We start from the raw sequence: 23,934 nt of genomic DNA, 5'->3' as shown, positions 1-23,934 counted from the left end.
GCCCTCCCCAGAGCCCACAAGACGCCATGAGACTGGCCACAGACCAGCTTTCCTCAGCACCCCTAGCTCTTGGTCAAACCTCCCACTGCCCTCAGCTCACCCCACTTGGAGCCTCCAACTTGCTGTCCCCCCAGAGAAGGCTGCACCCCACACATCCCCTCAGCTCACTCCCCACCTTCCTTAGGTCTCTGTTCAAATGTCCCTACTCAAGACAGCCTTCACGGACCCCTGTGAAAACTGCACCACCCCCACCCATGTGAAGGGTAAATGCGGCCCCGCGGCTCCCGCACGCTCTACCCCAAGCACCGTGCTGGCACCTACCATCAGCTAACATAGGACAGATGTATTTTACTTCTTGTTCTTATTTATCAACTGCCTCCCCAGCCCTCACCAGAATTCAAGACCCACGAGGGCAGGGACTTTTGTCTTAGTCACTGCTGTGTCCTCAGAACCTAAAACGGTGCCTGGTACACAGTAGGTGCTCAAAGAAAGAAAGGGAGGAGCTAACAAGCCCTCTTGCTGAATTGCTCTACACCCTCTCCTGACTCTGCTCATTTAAATACTGCCGAAGCTGACGAGGAACAGAGCATCTGCAGTGCAGACGCCCCCGGAGCGCCAGGCATGCCGATGCTGCCCCGTCCTCCACCCACCCACTGGGAAGGCCAGCGGGCACCCCAAAGGCAGCACCTTCCCGCGCCAGAGGAGAACTCTTGATTTCCCAGGCACCCGGGGGTTCCTCCGCTGTCTTCTCATCACTGTAAAGGGTACTTCCTGCCTCCCAGGGCACCACGGCCCCAGGACGCGTCCTTGCTTTCCATCCGACCCCACAGCAGCGCATCCTGTGTGCCCCATCTCCAGACATTTCTCAGACCCACTGGCGTCTCACCATCTCGGGGACCCACCTCACTCCCAACTCAGGCCTGAGATTCACCACTTAGGGCAGAGTCCACATCATGCTTTGAAACCCACACACACCAGTGGAGCTCAGGAAACACAAGGCCACAGAAAGGGCCAAGGTGGGGAGAAGCAGCCGTTTCCGAGAGCCTGAACCCAGGCACGTCTGGGCTCCAAGCGAAGAACCTAAACCACAGAAGAAATCACTCCGTGTCACCCTCACCTGCGGCAGCACACTCAGGAGACGGGCCTCCGGGGATCAGCTCTCCCCCCGCCACAAGCTGGCTGTTTCCTGATCTTACTGTCCCTGCGCCCCCAAACCCCTCTGCAGGTTTTTCAGCCTTCCATACTGCATGTAATTTGGAGCCACCTTGAATCCTTTGTGCAGGAGATGAGGAATTAAAATAATAGTCGCATTTACTGAGCAATTACTCTGTGCCAGGTGCCACTTTACATGATTAACTTTACATGATTAACTCACTGAACCTTCAAAATAATCTAACGGGGAGGGTACTGTTTTAGCTTCACTTGTGGAAAGTGAGGCACAGAGAGGCTAAGAGGCTTGTCCAAAATCCGCTAGGAAGACACAGAGCTGGGATCTGACCCACGTCGGCCTGGCTATAAATAAAACATGCTCCGGGCTGGTTTCACTGGATCCTAAGGGGAGGGTAGTGTCGTTCATTGATTAGCGCTCTGTGCTTTCCAGCTGTGCAAAACTGAATTCAAATCCGGGGCTGTTTCAAGACCTCCCAGGTCTTAGCATCCCACACCACAGCAAACATATTAAAATACACCCACATCCTACATTAAATATGCTGTTTTGGCCTGCAAAATTTTTTTTCAAGGATTTTTCTAAACCTGCTTTTGAAGTTATTTGGCGCCAAGAAACATTTACTTTACAGATTGGCTACGATTTCTAGGCAATCATCAGGAATTGTGTGACATGAGAAAAATCCCGCCAGCAAATTGTTTTCAAATGGAACGAGGTTTTTATGAATGCTAAATTTAACAATTAAGGAGGCTGACATAAAGCTGCACTCTGTAAACGTTTAAACATTTATCCATTTTGATTTCACAGTTGTCTCCTCGTCTCTGGAGCCAATACATTCTTTTTACAGACTACAAATGAACATTCTTGTGAGCTCCCTGAAAAGTTCGCAGAACCGAGGTACAAGCGGGGTGAGACAGGCCCATCCCAATCCCAGCTTTGCCACTACGGGGCTGTGTACCCTTGAACCAAGTGCTTGGTCTCTCTGGGTCCCAGTCCCCCTGTCTATAAATGGGTTGGAGGGCTCAACGCGGTAATGCACAAAACCCAGCCAGGGCCTGGCCCAGAGGAAGAACCCTGGGAGCAGGAGCCAAGAAGTATTGGAGGCAGGCTGCCAAAAGTTTCCACAGCATCGCAGGGGAGCACACACCTTTAGGAAGCTGTAGCAAAACCAACCGATGCTTGGACTTCCCAAGCCTCTGCCCAGCCCCTGCCCCCTGGCAACTTATTGAAAGGAATAACTTGGCAAGCTCCCCGTGGAGGCTCCGGTCTGGTGCTTTAGCATGAGACCGACTTGTCCCAGCTCACCCGGGACTGTCCCAGTTTTAACTGGAAGCCTCGAGGTGGCAGCAACCCAAGCATCCATTAAGTAGACACTAATAGACGGATAATATTAAATAACAGATAAATAAAACATGGGCGATCCATGCAACGGACTGTTACTACTCAGCCTCGCAAAGGAAGGCAATTCTGACCCAGGCCACCACATGGATGGCCCTGAGGACAGGATGCTGAGCACCATCAGCCAGCCACAGAAGGACAAAGGCTGTGTGATTCCCGCTCATGCAGGGTACCTGGCGCGGCCAAGGGCCTAGAGACAGAAAGCAGAAGTGAGGTTGCGAGGGGCCGCAGGGAGGGGCGAGTGGGGAGCTGGTGTTGACCAGCTGATGGGGTTTCGGTTCTGCAAGATGAAAAGAGCTCTGGAGGGGAAGGGTGGGGATGGCTGCCCAGCGATGTCAGGGGATGTCATGCCATGAACTGCATGCTGAACAGTGTTTACAACAGTTAAGTGTGACGTGTATTTTACACGAGTAAAAACTAGAGAAAAAACTGTTTAAAGAAACTTCAAGGCCCACAGCCCGGTCAGCTCCTGGGTGCCGGGCAGAACGAGCAGGCTGCTCAGACGCGGCCGGGGGAGAGCTCACCTGAGCCAGCAGCCAATCCACCAGCTTGCTCCCGGGCAGCACGGACTTGTACGTCTTCAGGTGGTAATCGCGGTCTCTGCGGGGGGAGGGAGTGCACGTGAGCACATCGGGGAGCACAGGCGTGGGAATCAGGGACCCGGGTCTCTCCCCAGGCACATGCTCGGACGCGGGCGGCATCTAAATTCCCCGAGTCCTGGAACAAAGGGTCGCGCTAACCTTGCAGTCAGACTGCAACCATTTCTCAGGCTTGGAAGCTGGCAAACAGGAGTTTATGTGGCCAGCCGTGCTGAGGCTGATGATCAAGTCTGGCTGGGGAGTTTCTTCTCTCAGACTTTTCGGAACTGGGGAGCCGGGCAGGCCATGTGCGCACTAAGTGCTGGCCCCTGCCACTTCCTTCTCTGCGGGCTGACCAGGCGGTCCTTCTCTCGAGGGCCGGGCCAGACTGAGAAGGCAGAGGCAGGTCTACAGATGCGAGGGGTTCCCAGGGCCTGACCCCCGACGAGGCCAGCAAATGCTGGAACCCCCTCCACTCCTCTAAGAATGGACAAGAGTGGGGCGCCTGGGTGGCTCAGTCGTTAAGCGTCTGCCTTCGGCTCAGGTCACAATCCCAGGGTCCAGGGATCGAGCCCCGCATCGGGCTCCCTGCTCCGCGGGAAGCCTGCTTCTCCCTCTCCCACTCCCCCTGCTTGTGTTCCCTCTCTCTCTGTGTCTCTCTCTGTCAAATAAATAAATAAAATCTTTAAAAAAAAAAAAAAAAAGAGTGGGCAAGAGCTGTCAGGACAAGGGACAGAGGAATCTGCAGCTGGTAAGAATTAGGTCACCCTCTCTGTCCCTTCATCCACAACCATGAGCTTCAATAATAAAGAAGATAACCAATGGCTGGCATTTGTACAGCCCTTGCTATGTGCCAGGCATCATTCAAATTTAATCCTCATAGCAACCCAAGAGGCGTGAGCTATTCTTATGCCCATTTCACAGATGAAGAATCAGAGGTCAAAGAGGTTACCTTTCAACATTCACGTGACAAACACTCACTGAGGGCTACTCTGCCCTGCGCTCTCCAATATGTACCCATTTTTCCATCAGTGAATATTAAATCAAACTTAAAATCACATTCCTCCATCTCAAAGGCTTGAAAGCCACACATGACTCACGGCTACTGTCCTTGACCCCACAGACAAAGAGCACGGCCATCAGTGTAGAAAGGGCTATAGGACAGCACCGCTCTAGGTGCTGGCCAAGGGTCTGGGGACATAGCAGCGAGCAAAATCCCTGCCCTTGGTGAGTTTACAGTTCAGTGGGGAAGAAAGACAGCATATCAATAAAAAATAAATACGTAGTATGTCAACCACTAACAAGTTTTAAGAAGAAAGCCGAAGTGGGCGCCTGGGTGGCTCAGTTGGTTAAGCGACTGCCTTCGGCTCAGGTCATGATCCTGGAGTCCCTGGATCGAGTCCCGCATCGGGCTCCCTGCTCGGCGGGGAGCCTGCTTCTCCCTCTGACCCTCCCCTCTCTCATGTGCTCTCTCTCTCTCTCTCTCATTCTGTCTCAAATAAATAAATAAAATCTTTAAAAAAAAAAAAAAAAAGAAGAAGAAGAAAGCCGAAGTGAAGTAAGGAGGATAGTGCATACCAGATGGAGATGCTTTAGACAGGTGGGCAGGGAAGGTCCCTCTGATTTGGAGACATTTGAAGGAAGTAAATATGCAGAGAGGTACGGGAATAAAGGTAAGGGAGTAAATATGCAGAGAGGTACGGGAATAAAGGTAAGGGATGCAGAGAGGTACGGGAAGAGCATTCCAGGTAGAGAGAACAGCAAGCACAAAGGCCCTAAGGTGGATCTTATTATCATCATCCCCATTCCACAGAGGAAAATGTTGAGGCACCAGGAGGCTAAGTAACTCTGCCCAAAGCCACGCAGCTGGTAACTAGCAGCTGAGACTCAAACTGGCTCCAGAATGGATACCTTTTCACCACCACCCTGCAGAGTCTCCCACAGATTGACTCACTTAACCCTAAGGACAAACATGGAAGGTAGATGTGATTATTAGCCCCATTTGATGGAGAAGGCAACTGGGGCTCAGAGAGGTTAAGTTACCAGCCCAAGGCCACACAGCTGAAAAGAGGCAGAGGTGAAACTGGAGCGGGGAAAGAGTAACTTACTTGATCACGGGGGTGTAGAGGCTGTGGAGGCGGCAGTAAAGCCTCACACCCTGGAAGAGAAAGAGGGGGAGTCTGGGGTCAGGCCACATCCTTCAGGAGCCTCCAAATCCGGGCTGCTGGGAGAGATGGCTCCCGGGACAGAGCAGGGAGGTGGCGGAGGGCGAAGAGCACAGGCCACTGGGGTGCAGGCCTGCTCTGCAGTGGCCGTGGGGTCGGGCGGCGTCCCTACCTTAGACATGATGTCCTCCAGCTCACTCCGGGCCTTGTAGGTGCCATCATCATAACGGAAGCGGTACATCACCTGCTCGTTCTTGAACTGGTGCTTGTCAGACACTGGAGGGACCCAGGGGGCCAGTGAGGCTGGGCCCACCACCCACCCCCGCCCATCATCACCCTGCACTCGACCAGGCTCTGGGCCACAAGCAATTTTGCCAAACCCCTCTGCCCTCACTCCTCTGCGGACACCAGGTCCCCCTCCTCCGCTTGGGGCCCCGCTGAGCCCTGCCACTTGGGACCGGGGCACCTGCAGGTCTCGCGCGAGGCCCAGAAATGCCCTGACCCAGCCTGCCTGGGGACCCATCTGGCCCAGCACCTCCTCGGTGCTAGGTCGCCAAAGCATGTGTTGGGGTGTGCCGGGGTGTGAGACCACACAACCAGGATTTATGAAACCCTCTCTATACGATGGCCTTGGGGCGCCCTTGCTGCTGCTTTCCGTCCCTCCCCACCGTGGGCCCATTAGCAGATCCCGGAGGCTCTGCCTTCAAAACATTCACAGTCTGACTCCACACCCCACCCTGCTCCAAGCCACTGTCATCTCCCGCCTGGAACATCGCGGCCCCTCGGTGGGCAGCTGCCCACGTGGCGGCCAGAGGGATCCCGTGCAAGTCTGAGTCTCAGCAGGCCTTCCGTCCCCTCGGCACTCGGCAGCAGCTTCCCATCTCGCTCCCGGCAAAAGCCGAAGACCCCACGATCCCTGGGGAGGTCCCGGACCCCACCCCCTCCACACTAGGCCCCGCCCCGTGCCCGCCCACCACGTCTCCTGGCAGCGCCCACACTGGCCTGGCGGCTCCCAGGACGCGGGGATCACTCTCCTGCTGGGGACTCTGCACCTGCTGTTCCCTCGGCCCAGAACCCCAGTGCTACCCGGCCCCTCGCTCGCTCAGGACACCTTCTCAGAGAGGCCTTCCAACCCCTATTCAAAACTGCCCACCACCCCCTTGCTCTCTCTCCCCCGACCCAGCACTGATCGCCACCTGGATACACTGCTTGTACTGCTTTGGTTTATTACCTTCCCGCTCTGACTAGAACACCGGCCCGCGAACGCGTCTTCATCTGGCCTGTTCTCTGCTGTGTGCGCGGTGCCTGCCACGTAACAGGCGCTTGATAAATACTGGCTCAATGGCTAAAACATCAATGGCTATTGCCCTTTTTGAAGGGACTTCTCGAGGCGTCCCTGCTTTGCTGGTGTCCCAGGTGAGTGCAGGGCTTTCCGGCCCTGTGAGCAGATTTATAAGGGCATCCGCTTCCCGAGGCTACACTGTGCCCGGTCTGAGGTCTGACCTGTGCCTCCCCACCCCAGGCCTGCCCGGGCCCAGCCCCCACTCACCATGGTGGATTATACCGTTCTCCAACAGGGCCTGGCCCAAGTTGACTCCTTCTTCGGTCTTGCTGATTTCACCAATTTCCAGAAGCCAGGCAACAAACTCACTGCCAGGAACATAAGATGCAGTTGAGAGAACCTCCCCGGTCTTGGGAACACAGGGCCCAGCACTAAACTGGCTTGGCCCCACCCACTCCTGTGAAGAAGAGTTAGAACGTCCCACAGGAAAGCAAAGCTTGGGAGCCCACAGCCCCGGGGGTTGTGCTGAGACCTTGTGCTTTTCCCCAGGACCAATGGCAGAGGGGTGGGTGTGACCAAACCCCAGGCCCCGACTCAGGTGCACTGGATGGGTGCATGGATGGATGGATGGATGGATAAGAGGGAAGGAAGAAGGGTACATGGATGGGATGGATGGGAGGGAGGGAAGGAGAGAAGAAGGGAGGATGGATGAATGGATGGATGGATGGATGGACACATGAGTGAGGAAGTAAATGAATAGGAAGTGAGTAGATGAATGGATGACCTGATAAACAAATGAGTAGGTAGCTGGAAAGACCAGTGGGCAAGTGGGTGGAGGGGAGCATGGTGGGGATGGGTAGACACTAAGTGAAGAGAGACCCGGGCAGATGGGTGTGGGAAACGGATGATGGATGGCAACATGGACGGATGAGCAGAAGGAACAAAGAAACAAGCAGGCAGGAAGAAATAAGAGCCCAGAAAGATGACTGTGGAGAGTCAAGAGAGCTCATGGTGATCAGATCATGTCATTCTCCTAGTCAAACTCTCTAGTGGGCTTCCCCCTTGCCCTCAGAAAAAGATCCAAACTCTGCCCATGATGACAATGCCCCACATGAACCGCCGTCCTCACGGATCTCATCTCCTATACCTTTCACTTCTTATGTTTCAGCCACACCCACCATCTTCTGCTTCTTGAAAAAGATCAGACTCCTACCTACCTCGGGGCCTTTGCACTTGCTGTTCCCTCTGCCTGGAAACGCTCTCCCCTAGCTCCTCATGTTAAATCCTCCCTTCTCACCAAAAGCAGCTCCACACAATCCTCACATCTCTCGGTTTTGCTTCCTTTTGAGCACTTATCCTTGTCTGGAACTGTCCTGCTACAGAATTATGTATGTGTTTATCAGCCATCTGCCCCACCAGAAAGTCCTCTCCGCGCTGACAGGGATTTTTGTCGACCTTATTCACAGCCCCACCCCCAGGCACCTACAGGAGGGTCTAAAGCACAGTAGGCCTCAATAATCATTTCTTGAACACCTGAAGGAATGAACCATCAAACAAGAAGGAATGTTCTAGGGTCGGCAGGAAGGTCTCTGGGAGAAAGAAGGGCTCACGAGCCCGAGGAAATCAGGCAGATCCAACGTGACCAGCCAGTGGGGAAGAGGCTCAGCCAGACCCCAGGTCCCTGCTCTTGGAGGCGCCCCCAGGCTCAGCGCAGAGTGCAACCCACTCCAAGCCAGCAGGAAAAGGGAGAGCTGGCAATGGGGCTGTTGCCACCGAGGCAATCTGTGTTCAATGAAAGCAGGCGGCAGCGGGCCAGAGCACAGAGCTCTCCCGCTTATCGAAACCAGCTGTCCCGCCTCCAATTACAGGGCCAGAGGGGGCAGGACTATTTTTAGCTTCCCAGTGTTTGGCTGAGCAAAGCCTGCCTGTGTGTAGGTAGTGGTGCATGCTGAGGCATTCAGAGAGCCCCGGATGCAGGCCAACGGTGGTGGGGGGGAACACAGAAGAAATGGATCTATTTTGTGGGGTGGGAGCCCCAGGTTGGGGGAAGAGATTGTTCTAGGTCCTCCACCCCCAGTTTTATTCTCAAGTCCCAAAAATCAGAGACAGGAGAAAGTTGCCAGCAGCTGAGGGAGGTGAACAGATGTTGAGCGCCCACTCTCGGAAGCTGGAGACTCGGCACCCGGCTGCCCACCAGCTGTCCCATCAGGGGCCGCCTCTGGCACCGACCAGCGGCCCTGTGGCCAGACGGGGGGCAGGCAGTGACCCAGTGTGTTCTGCTAGGGCGGAGGAAGGCAGCCCGGAGAAGAGCAACTGTGACCCAGGTTTCTGCCCCAAGCTGGGTCTTACCCCTTTTAGAGCAACAGGGAAGGTTCATAGCTCGCTGGGCAAATTTGGGCAAGACGCTGTGCCCCTCTGGGCCTCAGTATGGTTGTTCTGACAAGTACTTCACTCTGGGGCCTTCTGAATTCAGCAGCAGGTAAACCTTCACATCGTATCAACTCTCAAACTGGAACCCAGCATGCAAAAACAGATAAAATTCATCTCTAACGCAGGGACCTCGAGCTCTTGTAAATGAACACAAGGGGCCAGGCTGGAGGTGCCAGAGTGGCTCAGTCGGTGAAGCGTCCGACTCTTGATTTTGGCTCAGGTCATGATCTCAGGGTTGTGAGATCGAACCCCGTGTCGGGATCTGTGCTGGGCATGGAACCTGCTTAAGATTCTCTCTCCCTCTCCCTCTGCTCCTCCCCGCATTTGCTGGTGCTCGCTCACTCTCTCTCTCTCTCTCTCTCTCTCTCAAAAAAAAGGAGGAGGAGGCGGGGCCGGGCTGAGGCTCTGTGGAACCAGCCAGGACTGGAGCTCCTGAAGACGCGAGCCACCCCTCCGTACAGCTGACAGCGGCCACATGGGAAGACCAAAGCATCTTACTTTCCAAGAGAAGCCGGAAATTCGGCATTTCCTGGGAAATCTCCCAACTGTTACATGTTGATATATAATCCAAAATTTCCTGAAAGCACCATGTGGCCCACATAAAACACACGCGTGAACTGCACTAGGTCAGTGGGGCACCGTTTGCCTCCACTGAGGGGCAAGGAAGGGTGTTGTAGTCAGGGGGATCAGCACATACAAAGGCGCTGAGTGAGAAGTCAGGTAAGGAAACCAGCAATCTGCCAGCCTTGGGTACAAAGAGCGGCAAGATCCAGCCTTTCAGAGAGATGTAACTCGGAGCACTGAGCTGGGGACACAGAGAGAAGGTCAGCCGAGGCTGGTGGGGAGGAAGTCTGGGATTCAGGCAATGGGGCACTAGTTGAGTTCACATGCGCCCGGCTTCAGCCCTCCTTCCTTCCTGACCCCCAGAACCACTACCACGTGTCAAGCCCAATGCTAGGCACAGGGGACACACAGGTGTGTCTTTGCCATCTCCCTGGGACAGTCCCCTGAGCAGAGGCTCAGTGTACCACTCACCAGCCAGTACGGCAGTCCCCTTGTTCTCACCTGTCTCCTCCATGAGGGTAGGACTGGAGGTTTTATATTCGTCCCTGTAACTCCACTGCCTGAAGTTGCTTCCTGAAGAATTCCTGTAGAAGCTTCCTGCAGCAATGTCTGACAAACCATGACTGATCGGCTCTTACCCACAGATACCCGGCACCTGTGCATGCAGGTGGGTGAGACAATGAGGCCCCTTCCACCTCAGAGCTTCTACAACAGCAGACACCAGTGAATGACATCTAACCTCTGGCAGCAAGGGGGAAACCAAAGGCATTCTCCTTCCAGGAAGCCTTCCCTGACTGCCCCTGCCAGTCACACCATTACACTCGTCCCCTGAGTTCTATAGCTCTGACAGTTCCTCCATCCAGAGCCGGTGTGATGAGCTCATCCTCATCCCACTCTTCTGCTTAAGACTCGGAATGGCTTCCCAGAGCACCCAGAATAAAACCTGAGCCCCCGATCCCCCTTACCTGCCCAATATGGCCCCTGCCAGCACCTGCAGCCTCATCTCCCACTCCTTGGCCACTCCCTCGCTCTAGCCACACTGGCCTGGCTGTTCCTTAATTACTTACTCAAGGCTCATTCCAGCCGTGGGGCTCTCACACCTGCTGTTCCCTCTGCCAGGAATGCTGTTCCCCCGGATCGTCCCATGACTGGCTCTTGCTTATCGTCTAGAGCTTGGTTAAAACGTCTCCTCCCCTGAGAGGCTCTTCCTGACCACCCGGGCTGAAACATCACCCCATTTCCTCACCTCCTTAATATCAACCTAACTCACTTCTTGCAATATCCGTCGATTGGCTGAAATCCCCTCTGTGCTGATGTTTTTCTACTTGTCTATTTTCTGGCTCCCCACTGGACAGTTCTCTCCATGAGGATAGGGGTTCATCTGTCCTGTTCCTGCTGGCACAGTAAGGGCTCAGTAAACACTGAATGAACAGCACAGATGCATGAATGAGTCGATTCTGTCTGCCCAATGCCCTGTTTCTCCCATGATGCCTCCACACAAATACCCAGATTTTATTCTTTGATTTTCTTTGCGAGTTATCTGAGCACAGCAGAAACAGGCTACTCCACATTTCTGTCACTCTGGCCAGCACTGGGCTCAGCATGTCACTGGGTTCAAGCTTCTCACTGAAGCCTTTGACAATCCTGTGAGGCATATTTTATTATTTCTTATTAACTGGTCATTTACTGAAGTTCAGAGAGGTTAAGAAACTTGCCCACAATCACACAGCTAGAAGGTGGGGGAACCAGGGCTTGCACCCAAGTCTGACTCAAAGCCCAACCCTCAAAAGTTATAAAGATAAATCAGACACATTCTGTATTCATAGATTCCCCCTCTAGCAGTGCAGATGGATATGGAGAAAGGAACTACCAAGGAAAAATGAAATGTGCTGAACAAAGATATAAATGGATACATGCAGCAGAGTATGGTGGGAGAGAGTCCTGGATCCAAATCCCAGTCCCCCACTTGTGGCTCTGTGACCTTGTACAGGACCTCTTCTCTCTCTGTACCTCAATTCTCTTACCCTTAAAATGGGGATAATGGCAGTGACCTGACTCACAGTGTTGTATGTGGGTTAAAAGGCACAGCCGTCTGCCAGTGCCTGGAGCAGAGAAAGGGTTGATAATTATGTCTTGGTGGCTATAGGTTCCTTCCACCCAAAGGGACCGAGGATGCTCCTGCAGGAGACTTGGAAGCTGAGCCCTGGAGGGGAAGGAGGAAGGTCTCGAGCCCTGGGGCTGCGCACAGAGCAGAGCTATGTGGGGAGAAGAGCTTTATTAGAACAATCTTCTGCAGGAAGTCTGGTCCTTAAGGCCCCGGTGATTATAAAACAAGCTTCAATCCTGGCCCTGTTTCAAACGGGCAGTAAAAGAAATCTCCCTAATCCTTCCTGAGGAGACAGAACACTCCGCTGAAGCTCTAATCACAGGCAGGTTATCCCATCCGGCTGGACTGAGCTCCCCAAGGGGCTTGGCAGGAGGTGGAGAGGTCGTCTGACCCGGGGGGCCGGAAGCAAGCCCTTCCCGAGAGAAAAACCTCCTTTCTGCCCAGGAATTAAAGACCAGCTGATGGAAATGAGCCAAGCTGCCCCTTGCCCAATTCCCAGAGGTCTGGGGCCCAGACTCTTCTCTCCACACACCTTTCCAGGGAGCTCACGGCTGGGGTTGCTGACCCCTGGGGACAACAGGGCAGCCCGTCCAGGGCAGCCCTTGGCCACCCCTCAGGAGACCAACCACCCCCCAAAATCTCCTGCCTGCTGCCCATTCCACCACAAGCCTCAGGCCGTGACCAATGAGCTCTGCCCCAGCTCCACACTTGGTCTCCAAAGGCCTGTCCAACATTGGCACTTGAATGTCCCCGGGCATTTCGACCTTAGCGCATCCAAACCTAGCTGCCGCTGCGCCGCATCTCTGCATCTTCTTCACCTGGCTTCCAGGATGCCACACGTGCCCTGAGTGCCTCCTACCTCTCTGCCCGCCCCCTCTTAGGCTCCTTCCTCCAGACGCTGGCGGCCCCAAGGCCCAGTACCTGCCTCGACTCTCCCTGCGTGTCCCCTTGCAGAGTTCAGTCCCATGGCTTTAAAAACCATCAAAATGTTTTGATGGCACCTGGGTGGCTCAGTCGGTTAAGCATTTGCCTTTGGCTCAGGTCATGATCTTGAGGTCCTAGGATCAAGGCCCGCGCCAGGCTCCCCCACTCTGCAGGGAGCCTGCTTCTCCCTCTGCCTCCGCCCCTCCCCCGAGCTCATGCTGTCTCTCAAATAAATGAGTAAAATCTTAAAAAATAAATAAATAAAAATGCCCACATGCCCTGCATTTACTCCTTCAACCCAGTCTTTTCTCCCCAAGTTAAGATCTACATCCAACTAACGAGTCAACATCTCTGTCCGGGTGTCTAAGAATCTCAAGGGCACCTGTCCAAAAGGAGCCTCCGAGCTCTACTCCTGCCCCTGCAACCTGCTCCTCCATCCATCTCCTTCCCCTTCTCAGCAAGCGGCAACTCCAGCCTTCTAGGGGCTCACAATCCTCAACTCCCTTTTTTCTCACCCGACCAGCAAATGCGGTCACTTTCAAAATGATCCAGAATGCAACCACTGCCCCCATCTTTACTGTGACCCCTTTGTCCAAATCACCTCTCCCCTGGTCCGGGGCGAGATCATAACACAGAGGGTTGTATCCAGGGCCTCTTCAAAAGCTTTTGGGAAGGGGGAGGGTTATAAGTCAATACATTCTAAATGAAGTCCCTGCCTCCCAGGCAAATTTCTCTCCCCTGCTGGACCACAAGCTCCGTGAGGTTGGCACCCTCCGTGTCGACCACCACGTCGAGCGCACAGCAGGGCAGCACACAGCCTGGCAATTTTAGTGGGACTGTGTATCTGCCGCCCCCACCAGGTGAAGGAGATGTAAATCTGGGTTTAAGATACACCTGTGCTCTGACCCCCTTGATCCTTGGTTATGAAATGGGGGCAGGGGGTAAAATGTTTTATTATTGGGAAGGAATGTATTTCCCAAACAGAGACATTGAGGCCCTCAAATCCTGAAAGCTGCCAGGAGCCTCCCCTTCTCCCGCATGCGTAACCCAGGCAGGGAGGCCTCACGGGACGCCAAGCCTGCCCACACCTTGGGCTCCGAGCTCCAGCCTCTAGGACTGCGGGGCGGTAAGTCTCTGTTTGAGCTGCTCGGCCTGTGGTGTGTGCGGACGGCAGCCCACGCGGACTGACGCAAAGGCCCCCGTCTGCTCTTCGGCGCTTCCGGCAACTCTCTGTGCTTGAACCTCTTTGCTTGAACTATCTACAGTGGCTTCTGTTTTGAGTGTGAGGGCAGCGTCTCTCAATCCATGGTGGGCAACCCATTAGCAGTTTGTGAAACCAATGCCATGGTCTCGCTTCGCATTATTTTTTAAAACAAATGGAGAAATGAATAACATACAAAGGACAAGGCAGAACAGCAAAGAAACAGAACAGAAAAGACAGACACTTTCAGAGCGTGCCCAGCACAGTAAGTTCTGTGAAACTGGCTTCAATCATGTTACGTGGATGTGTGTGCCAGGTTACAACATAAAATTTACCATTCTGCAGTGAGTTGTGGTAGGAAACATTTGAAAGACCTGACATGGGGACCCCACTATCCTTCTTGACCTCTGAGGTCTGTTAAATGAGGATTCGGGGTGCTTTAGCGGCTCTGCCCTGCAGGGCTCCTGGGGAAGAGCCAGGTGGGAACAGTCTGGCCCACCCGCTGCCCGGGACCAGCGAAGGAACCCCTCGGAGGCCTGGGTGGGGCCACTCACTTGCCGAGGAAGCACTTGGGGACGGTGCTCAGTTTTCTCCGGCGGTCCTTGATCAGGTTCACCTTCTTGTTCATCATCATGTGGTACAGCTTCTCCCCCTTCTCCGCAATCATGACGTAGGCGTCCCGCTCCATGCCCAGCTTCAGGCCTACGGAGGGGGCACAGTCAGCACTCAGGGAGCAGAGGGGGGCAGGCCTGCGGCTCCTGGAAGCCCACCGCCCAGCTGCCCACCCGAGTGCCCCCCACCGCGGTCATCTAGAGAGCACTCCCTGCGTGTCAGTCACTGCTTTGGGCACCTGCCAGTGACTTCTCACACAACCCTGTAGGGGAGGGAGGCTGATCGCCCCCATTATACAGAAGGCAAAGCTGAGGCCCAGAGAGGTTAAGTCCCAGGGTAATAAGAAGTCAAGCTCATTCAACCCGTCAACCTGCGCATGGGTTTCCAAATTCAGAGGTTATCAGGAAGCCTACTGAGTTCTTCCTCCCAGCCAGGGAGAAAAATCTGCCTGTTTCTCTAGACAATTGGCACAGAACCCTGACCAGATCCCTGCCCCACATTTTCTACTTGGACCCTGTCCACTCCTGACAACAGCAATGACAAATAACAATAGAAAATGCTGGAAACGCCTACTATACGCCACTTAATCCTCAAGAAACCTGTAAGGCAAAATTATCCCAAGAAACGGAAGCCCAGAGAAATGAAGCTGTCTGTCTAAGGTTACCCAACTAGAAGTGGTGGAACCAGGATTTCGACCCAGAAAGTTTGGCTCCAGATCTGTGCTCCTGATCACAGCATGCACCATCCCTGTAAACCCAGCCCTGAAGTCAAGGTTTGGACAACACCCGATTCTAACGGCTGAGGCCCACTGAGGCCACACCCTACTCGTGATCACATACCCTGCATAGACCACAGCCCTCCATTCTAACCACAAAGACACTGATCAGCCACACCCGCCAGTCCACGCCCCTGAGCCCCACCGCCAGTCCTGACCAGTTTCAGGGCTCACAAGCTTGCCAACCAGGGCCCAGCTTCAGTAGTTTGTTTGGCCTAAAGCCATTTGAATAAATTTTGATACAAAATTTAAAATCAAGAAATATCACCTCAAAACTTAAAATCTAGCTTCTGCCCATAGTCCTGGGAGATGGTGGTGACTTGCACATGGGTAAAGGTAGGGAGGAAAGGGAAGTGGGAGGATCTGGCAGAAGTAAAGGGACTCCATACACTGAATTTGGGGAGTGGGCAGAAACCAGGGATGGCACCAAGAGTTTGAATCTGAGGCCCCAGGCGAAGGGAGGAACCAGGTACTGAGATGGGGAACCTCCAGGTTTGGGGCGGAAGACAGGATGGAAATTAGGAGTTCTGATTAGACATGGCAAGTGTGAGAGGTCTATGACACACCCAAGTGGAAGGCTGCAGATACAGAGAAAACTGTACCTCAGTTTCCTCCTTTGCAAAGGTGGGAGGGGAGGTAGGGTTTTTAGGATCACGTGTCAAATTTCCAAGTATGGTCAAATCCATACTGCATTTAGCACCATTACAACCCTGTGCAGCAGGACCGTGTATCCCCACTCATCAGATGGCATCACTGAGGTCTGAAAGCTAAAGGAACTTGCCCCTAGACACAGCACAGCTCCCTTTTCTCTACACAACAACCCAGAGCCAGGTCCCAACCCCACCCAGCTACCACACCTAGCCCCACAAGGCGTTATGCAAGCTGCCTCCGGGGAGCCTGGGCCCAGAGAGATCTGTGACCACAGTTAATGAGCAGCCCCCCAAGGATCCTCCTCCCAGATGCAGACTCTGAGTCTCAAGCACAAAGAACCCCAGCTGAAGGTAACAGAACCATGGGGGAGACAGAGGCATGGAGGGAACGTTTTGGCTACCAGCCCTCAAGGGTGAAGGGTACCACGAATCCCAGGGTGACCAACCATGTGACCCTTGACCCTTGGGCAAGTCCCTTCCACTGGGCCTCAGTGTCACCATCTGTTGAGTGGGCTCTAACAGATGCCCTCAGGTGATCCAAAGTACCACCAAGTTATAACACGGTCCCAGAGCTCTCTGCCCCCTCAATGACCTGCGTCTTGTAGCTCCAACCTCTCTGGAAAGGGGCCTAGGCCCCCTCCCTGGACATAGTCCTCACTCCGAAGAAGTGACCAGTCTAGGGGAAGCCATACACACCCCAGGATCCCGGGAAAGCCCCCCAGAGCCACCGCTCTTCGGAGGCCCAGGAGAGGGCGCACTCACTCTCACGCTGTTCCCGCTCACGGATGATGGCGTCCAGCCACTTTTGCTTCTCCTCGGCTGTCTTGGCCATGCAAACGAACCACTTGTTTTTGGCCGTGTTGTGGATCTTCCAGCCGTTGGTGACAGTGTAGCCGTTGCTGTGGTAATCCGCTGGCGGGGGAAGAAGGCCAAGGTGGGTCAGTCCAGGCTCAGCCACACAACTCTGAACATTCCCCACTACACGCTTGAAAGTAAGGTCACGGGACCAGCACGTCTCGCTCCAGAAAGACAAGGTGGCAGGGGCATCAACAGGATGAGGGTCTGAGAGCTGAACTTGCAACCCTTCAAATGCTCACTCCCCCTCCTCTCTATTCTCTGCAAAGAACAGAGGATCTGCAAACGAAGACTCCCCCCACACCCATCAATTACAGCGGCTTCAAGACCCCACAGTCTGGGCACAAATGCAGGAGTCCCGGAGCCTGGGGAATATGTCCCAGCCTCCCTGCCCATCTCATCTGGGCACTGGGGCCACTTAAAACCTAGTGCAAGCCCAGCAATGCCAAGTCCGGGGCCCCTACGCACTGCTGGCTGGGATGGGGACTGGCCAACCTCTGAAAACAGGCTGTCAGTTTCCAGGGAAGCTGAAGCTGCCCATACCCTAAATCCGAGGAGGGGTCCACAGGTTTCGTGACACTGCCAAAGGAGTCCGTGTCTCAAAACCAGTTAGGAACTCCTGCCCCTCGCCAAGCTCAAGGGCACATACACAAAGAGGTTCACACGAGACTGCTCATGGCCTCACTGTTCATAATAGCAAACAGCAGAAATGACCCAAATGTCTATCACCAAAGGCACAAATAAGAGTTTTACAGTGGGAACCAACACCGTGCAGAAAGCTACATGCAGAAACACAAAGCGAGATGCAAAAAAATATACAATATTTTATGACACTTCAATAGGTATGTAAGACTATATCTATATAACTACGTGTATATATTTAAAGCCATTTAATCTGCATATAATGACATAACATTTTAAAGAAAGTTTTGAAACAAATTTTCATTAAAATGTTTACTAATGCATACTTAGGAGATAAAATTGTTTTTAAAAAAGCAAGAAAATGATCATCACAAAATCTGGACAGTTACTTCTGAGCTGCGGGAGATGCTGCTGTGACCAAGGAGGAGTGTGTGAGGACCTTTGGGGGTACACACAGCAGTTTACTTATTAACTTGAATGGTGACTACCCAGGTGTTCACGCAATGTGCTTATGTTTTAGACAATTTTCTTAGGTAGGTCACATTTCAAATAAAAGAAAAAACTGAGGGACACCTGGGTGGCTCAGTCAGTTAAACATCAGACTCTAGATTTCGGCTCAGGTTATGATTTCAGGGTCGTGAGATCAAGCCCCGCAACGGGCTCCATGCCCAGCGCGGCGGCCTCCTTAAGATTCTCTCTCTCCCTCTCCCTCTGTCCCTCCCCACCTCTAAAAAAAAAAAAGACTGAACAGAGCCACAGAGCAGGTGGGGCTGGGGCTTAGGTGGGCCTTGGGGTTAGGGTCTACCTGTCCCATCTTCCACATTCTCCACCTCCATGACTTCAGTGTTGATTCGACCCCTGAAGATGTAGAGGGAGCCATTGATGGACTTGGTCCTCTTGGTGGATTTCTTGCCCCCAGTGACCCTGAAAGACAGCGGGAAGTCAGCAACCCCTATGTCTCACCTAACGGGGGCTCAAAAGAGCAAAGGGAAGCAGAGCGGTAATCTGGAAGGGTGCCCGAGATGGCAGGAGCACTGCACCGGGCTCAGGAGCATGGGTTTTTGGCTGGTGGCTGGGTGACTTGAACAAGTCACTTCTCCATTCCAGATGCAGTTCCTCCATCTGGAAATTAGGCTAGTCACCTTGCTGACCACACAGAGCTACAGCTAACCAGTTTACATTGATGAGAAACTAACCGGAAGCAATAGAAACTCATTCCTCTTGGCTAAAAAGTAGGGAGGGGCTCTCAGAGTGTCTAAAAAGAGGGGTACTTCCTGAAATCTGACCAGAGAAGAAGGGTGCCTGGAGTAGGCAGTCCACCCAACCATCCATGTCCACCTGCCCACCATTCATTCCCTCACTCAGGTCAATCTGCCACTCACTCAGTCACTCAACAAACATCTGACCAGTGCTTCCTATGGAGAGGATGCCAAGTTGGGGCCAAGGGGAGTCACTCATCCATGCATTCAGCAAGCACTTTAGAGAACACCTACTGAGTGCCAGGCACTCCACTAGGCGCTGGGGCTGCAGCAGTGAACAAAACAAAGTCTCTGAGAACTCATCCTCCAATACGAGGGGGCAGGGGGCACAGAGACAGAGGCTAAGCAGAAAAGTCAAAGACAAGTTATGTCAGGAGCTAAATGTGTGGTTAAAATAAAGCAGAGAATGAAGTCTCAGGGCTCGAAGGCCACTGTGTGGTACACGCAGGCCCCTCTGCTCCACCAGGTGGGTGATGTTCCCAAACCTATTTGCCTGATGTGCACCTGTCATTGTAATTGGGTAAACTACATATTATATACGTGAGAACATATGAATGTGGAAAGAGAGTTGTCTCCCTGAACATTAAGTTGACTGTTTTGGAAAGACTTGATAAAGGTGAGTTGCTTTTGTGTTAAGAGTGAACTTATCCTCAAAGAAGAGACCTTGGCTCTAGATGAAAAGAATGTTTAATGAATGCAATGTATATGCTTTTAATTAAAATAAAATACTGAAGGTTTGTAAAAATAATAATAATAAAGCAAGGAGATGGTTAGGGAGGGTGGGGGGCATGACTTTAACTGGGACAGGGAAGGGAGAGGTGGTCAGGGGAGGCCTCATTGAAGAGGTGGCTTTGGAGCAAAGACCTAGGGGATGGTGAGGGAGGAACCTAGGAGGGTATCTGGGGAGGAACATTCCAGGCGGAGGACACAGGCCGCATGCCATGTTGTAAGGAGCAGCCAGCCAGCTGGTGGCTGAAGCTGAGTGGATGAAGGCGAGCGGGGGGCAAGGGGTCAGAGTGGCCACACAGGCCAGATCCTGCGGGGCCCTTTGGGCTGTAGTAAAGATGGGCTCCTCCTGCCAGTGTGAGATGGGGGCCACATAGGGTCTAAGCAGAGAAAGAACATGATCTGATCTAGGTTATAAAGGAGTCCCCGTGGCAGCCTGCAGAGAAGGGACCGCGGAGGGGGCCAACAGAAAGCAGGGGGAACTAGAAGCCAATGAGCAGCACGATGGTTTACGCGCCAACCCACGCGTACCTATACGGGTGCGCGCATATACAAGCTTCTATAAACTTTTCATTAAAGTATAAAATCCATACAGGAAAAAAATGCCCAAAGAAGGATGGGGCTCGTTTAACGTTTATAGAGTGAACACACCTCTATTATCCCTGTAAACACCCCAAAAGCCCCCCACCGTGGCCCCTTCCCAGTCACTCCCCCCACCCCTGCCCTGTCCCCCCACAAGGGTCACCACTATCCTGACCTTTGACCCCATGGCTTCGCTCTGCCTGTTTTGGAACTTCACATACATGGACTCACAAAGGATGATGGCAACGGGCATGTAGGTTGCTTCCCGTTTGGCACTGCTGTGACCGTTCCTGCACGTCTTATGAAGAACACACGTGCACGTCCCTGCAGGTGATCTACCTAGAGGCTGAACTGCTGAGTTACAAGGGATGTACACGGTGGGCTTCACCAGAGAATGCCAGGCTGTTTTCCAAAGTCGTTGCACCAATTCTCCCTGCCCCGGTAGAGTAAGGAACATTCCGGTGGATCCCCATCCTCTGTAGCTAATTTCCGTGTTGGCCATTCTGCTGGGCACAGACTAGTGGCTCATTAAACATTTCACTTGTATTTCCCTAATGAGTAACAAGGCCAAGCACCTTTTCATGTCTATTGGCCATCCGGTCCTGTGGGCCATGCATGGGCTTTTGTGAAATAACTGTCCCTTGAGCACTTTTCTGTTGGGCTGTCTTTTCCTTAATGATTTATAGCAAGAGTTGGCAAATGTTTTCTGAAAAGGGCCAGATAGATAGTAAACATTTTCAGTTTGGGGGGCTTCATGTCTCTGTGTCAACTACTCCACTCTGTCCTTGCCGCAGGAAAGCATCCACTGACAACACCAAAACAAATGGGCATGCTGTGTGCCAATAAATCTTTATTTATAAAAACAGACAGAGGGCCAAATTTGGCTTATAGGACTTCTTAATACATTCCAGATGTGAGTCCCCTGTCAGTTATATGGATTGCAAAGATCCCTAGTCCATAGCTGACCTTTTTACTCTCTTCGCAGTGTCTTTTGATTTGTGTTCTTAATTTTAATGTAATCTGATGAATCTACTTTTCCTTTAGAATGACACTTTTTGTCCTATTTAAGAAATCTTTGCTTACCACCAGATCATGAAGATAGTCTCTTATGCCTTCCTCTGGAAACCTGATTGCTTTACCTGGCACATTTAAATCTGTGATCCATCTGAGGTTGATTTTTTGTGTATTGTGTGAGCTAACAGTCAAGACTCATTTTCCCCCATCGGATATCAAACAAACCAAGCATCATTTATTGAACTGCCCTGGCACTTTTGTTGAAATTCAAAGGAACACTTCCATGGGGGTCTGCTCCTGAACTCGCTCTTCTATTCCACTAAACTCTTTGTCTGATTCGGCAACAATACGACGTTGTCTTAATTACTGCAGCTGAATAGTAAACCTGGCTACCAGCAGTACGAGGCCCCCAGCTTTGTCCTTTTTCAAAACTGTAGAGGCTATTTTTGTACTTCCAGGTAAATGTTACCATCATGTACACATACGTACATAAAAACTCCCTCTTAGAATTCTTATTGGAATGACACTGAAGTTCTGGCAAAACTCTGGGGACAGAATGGAAAGGACTTGCTGAAGAAGTGGGTTTGGGGTGAGGAAGGTCAGCGTCAAGGTCAACTAAGGTTCTGGCCTGGGTTTCTGGGTAAACCTTTATGCCGTTTACTCAGAATGAGGAAGACTCGAGGAGGAAAACATCTGGGGCAGGAGTCGTGATGAAAATGAAGAGTCTTGCTCCAGACACAACTTAAGTGTGAGCTGAGCTGTGTGCAAGACCCCCAAAGGAAGACAGAGTGGTAATTCTCCTTTCCATACACGTGCCAGGCCTCATTCTAACTGATTTACATGTTCTAGCGTACTTCATCTAAAAAACAATCCTATCGGATGGGGACTACTTTTATCCGCATTGAACAGACAGGAAAACAGAGGCACAAAAAGCTGATGTAACTTGCCCAAGGCCACACGGCTAGTGAGTGGCAGGGCCTCTGTGTCCTTAAGCGCTGCGTGTTACCTCTAAGACGCAAACAAGCAGTTGAGGTATTAGAGATGAGCTCTTCTCGGGTTCTTCTCTTCTTGGGGGTCTCAGTTTCCCATTCCGAAGAATGGGGAGGGGGGCTCTTAGAACACTCCTTCCGCTTCTGATATCCAAGGAGCCTCTACTTTTAAATGAGGCCAGAAACACTCTGAGTCAGAGACCTTCCGTGACCCATGTCCCGGACGGGCGGTGCCCCACATGACCCAGGCAAAGACAAAACCATCGGCAGACACCTAGCAGTGACAGGCATTTCCTGTGACCACATCTGTCAGGCCGGCAGTTCCATCCACCGCTGCCCGATCCCTCTGGGACCTCTTAGAGCCCGGCCCTCTGGTTCCCCATCCAGAGGCAGGAATGCTGGCCGCCAGCCACGTTCTCTCAGGAGACAGATGTACCCTTTCCCTCCAGCCAGCCTGGCCCACTCACAGAACTGAGGCAGGCAGCTCATGGCAGCCCCAGGGTCAGCCCCAGAAGGCCCACGTGGGATCCACTGCTCCGACAGGTGCGACCACGCCGACGGAGGAAGGGCCTGCACCAGGGCGGAATGAGCAAACTCAGCCAAAGCTGGAGCAGGTCACACACACCCAAAGGGACATTCTGTTTTCTAAACCCCAGTGTTCTGGGGAAAGTGCCTGCTTCAGACAGCCCAGGGCGGCTGGCAGGGAAGGGCAGAGGACTCTCAGGATGGGCCCAGTGAGAACAGGCGGGAAGCAAGGAGGAAGGAAAAGGGGGTGTTAATGGGGGGGACTGAGGGACATGAGACAGGCACAGACAGACCTAATGGAGTGGGCAGCAATAAAACATCAAATAAAGAAGACACGCTCCGGGAGATGGTCGAAGAGGGAGGCCAAGGCCTTCAACCAGAAGGACCAAACCCAGAACTGGGAAGAAGGGCAGCGGGGAAGGGGCCTGTGGTTGAAGTGCCCGCTCTGTGCCTGGAGCTGCACCTGTGGGTGGACAGGAACCCAACACGGATGGAGGTAAGTTAACTAACAGTAATAGCAGCTAACCCTTATTTTGTGAGCTTTACTACATACTGGGCATGCCTAACACATCTGCTCTTCACGATGATTATTTGAGATACATAACGATAATTCACCCGATTTTGCACATAAGGGAATTGAGGCAAACAGAGGCAAAGTCACAGAGCCAGAGAAATGTGAACAGGGATTCAACTGTAAGGAGCTTGGCTCTACACCAACTCTACTGTAAGAAGGGGTTTATCATCCCCATTCTACAGAAGAGAAAACTGAGGCTCAGAGAGGTCAGGCTGGAGGAGAAAGAGAAGCCCACGAACACGCAAGGAACGCCATCATTCATCCTGTGGAAAGGCTCCTCACGACAACCTTAGGAGGCCAGCAGAAACAGACAAGGAGACAGAGGCTCAGGGACAGTAAGTGACATGCCTAGAGCCCAGAGGAAGGTGGAGGCAATGCTGACGGTAGGGCCCAGGGTCTGGACCTCCCCTCAGCCTTAGCTTTTCCTAGATAAAAGAGTAAAGAAGCCTCTGGAAAGTCACTGTTTCAGCCCTAAAATAAGATAACAGGAAAGAGGATTCAAAAAGGGCTTCTTCAGAAAACTGAAAGGCAGGGATCTCTCAGTCCTCCAATCTATCCACCCAGCTACCCAGCCAGCCAGCCAGCCAGTCACTCATTCCCCTACCCCTCTGTCTCCCAGTTCTCCCTCTCCAACCATCCATCCACCCATCCACCCACTTGGTCATTCAATTACCCAACCCTCCATCCCAGAATCCAACCACCCCAACAACTATCAACCAACCATCCAGCTATCCATCCATCCATCCATCCATCTGACCATCTATCCACGAATCTCCCATTTTATGACCATCCCTCCATCTACCCATTCATTTAAATATCATACATGAAGGCCCCAACTCACCATTCATCTGAACACACCTCTGCCAGCTCATCATGTCTTCATCCACTTCTCCAACTACCCAAACATCCACACATTC

General features: G+C 52.7%; 1 protein-coding gene across 1 annotated transcript in view; it reads right to left on the bottom strand.

Annotated features, from left to right (window-relative positions):
• Window positions 1-23,934, bottom strand: part of PREX1 (phosphatidylinositol-3,4,5-trisphosphate dependent Rac exchange factor 1) — a 175,804-nt gene that overhangs the window by 45,962 nt on the left and 105,908 nt on the right. Inside the window, exons 8-14 of the mRNA XM_032387778.1 lie at window positions 18,154-18,272; window positions 16,614-16,763; window positions 14,369-14,516; window positions 6,856-6,956; window positions 5,479-5,582; window positions 5,250-5,299; window positions 3,088-3,163 (exon numbers count right to left, since the gene is read on the bottom strand). Coding sequence (XP_032243669.1) covers window positions 3,088-3,163; window positions 5,250-5,299; window positions 5,479-5,582; window positions 6,856-6,956; window positions 14,369-14,516; window positions 16,614-16,763; window positions 18,154-18,272 — 748 coding nt within the window. The remainder of the gene's footprint in view (window positions 1-3,087; window positions 3,164-5,249; window positions 5,300-5,478; window positions 5,583-6,855; window positions 6,957-14,368; window positions 14,517-16,613; window positions 16,764-18,153; window positions 18,273-23,934) is intronic.

The sequence above is a fragment of the Phoca vitulina genome, unplaced genomic scaffold (genome assembly GCF_004348235.1).
Source record: "Phoca vitulina isolate PV1807 unplaced genomic scaffold, GSC_HSeal_1.0 scaffold50, whole genome shotgun sequence".
NCBI classification, from domain to species: Eukaryota; Metazoa; Chordata; class Mammalia; order Carnivora; family Phocidae; genus Phoca; species Phoca vitulina.
Note: the sequence above shows the minus strand (reverse complement) of the source record. Positions and strands in the feature narration are given on the sequence as shown.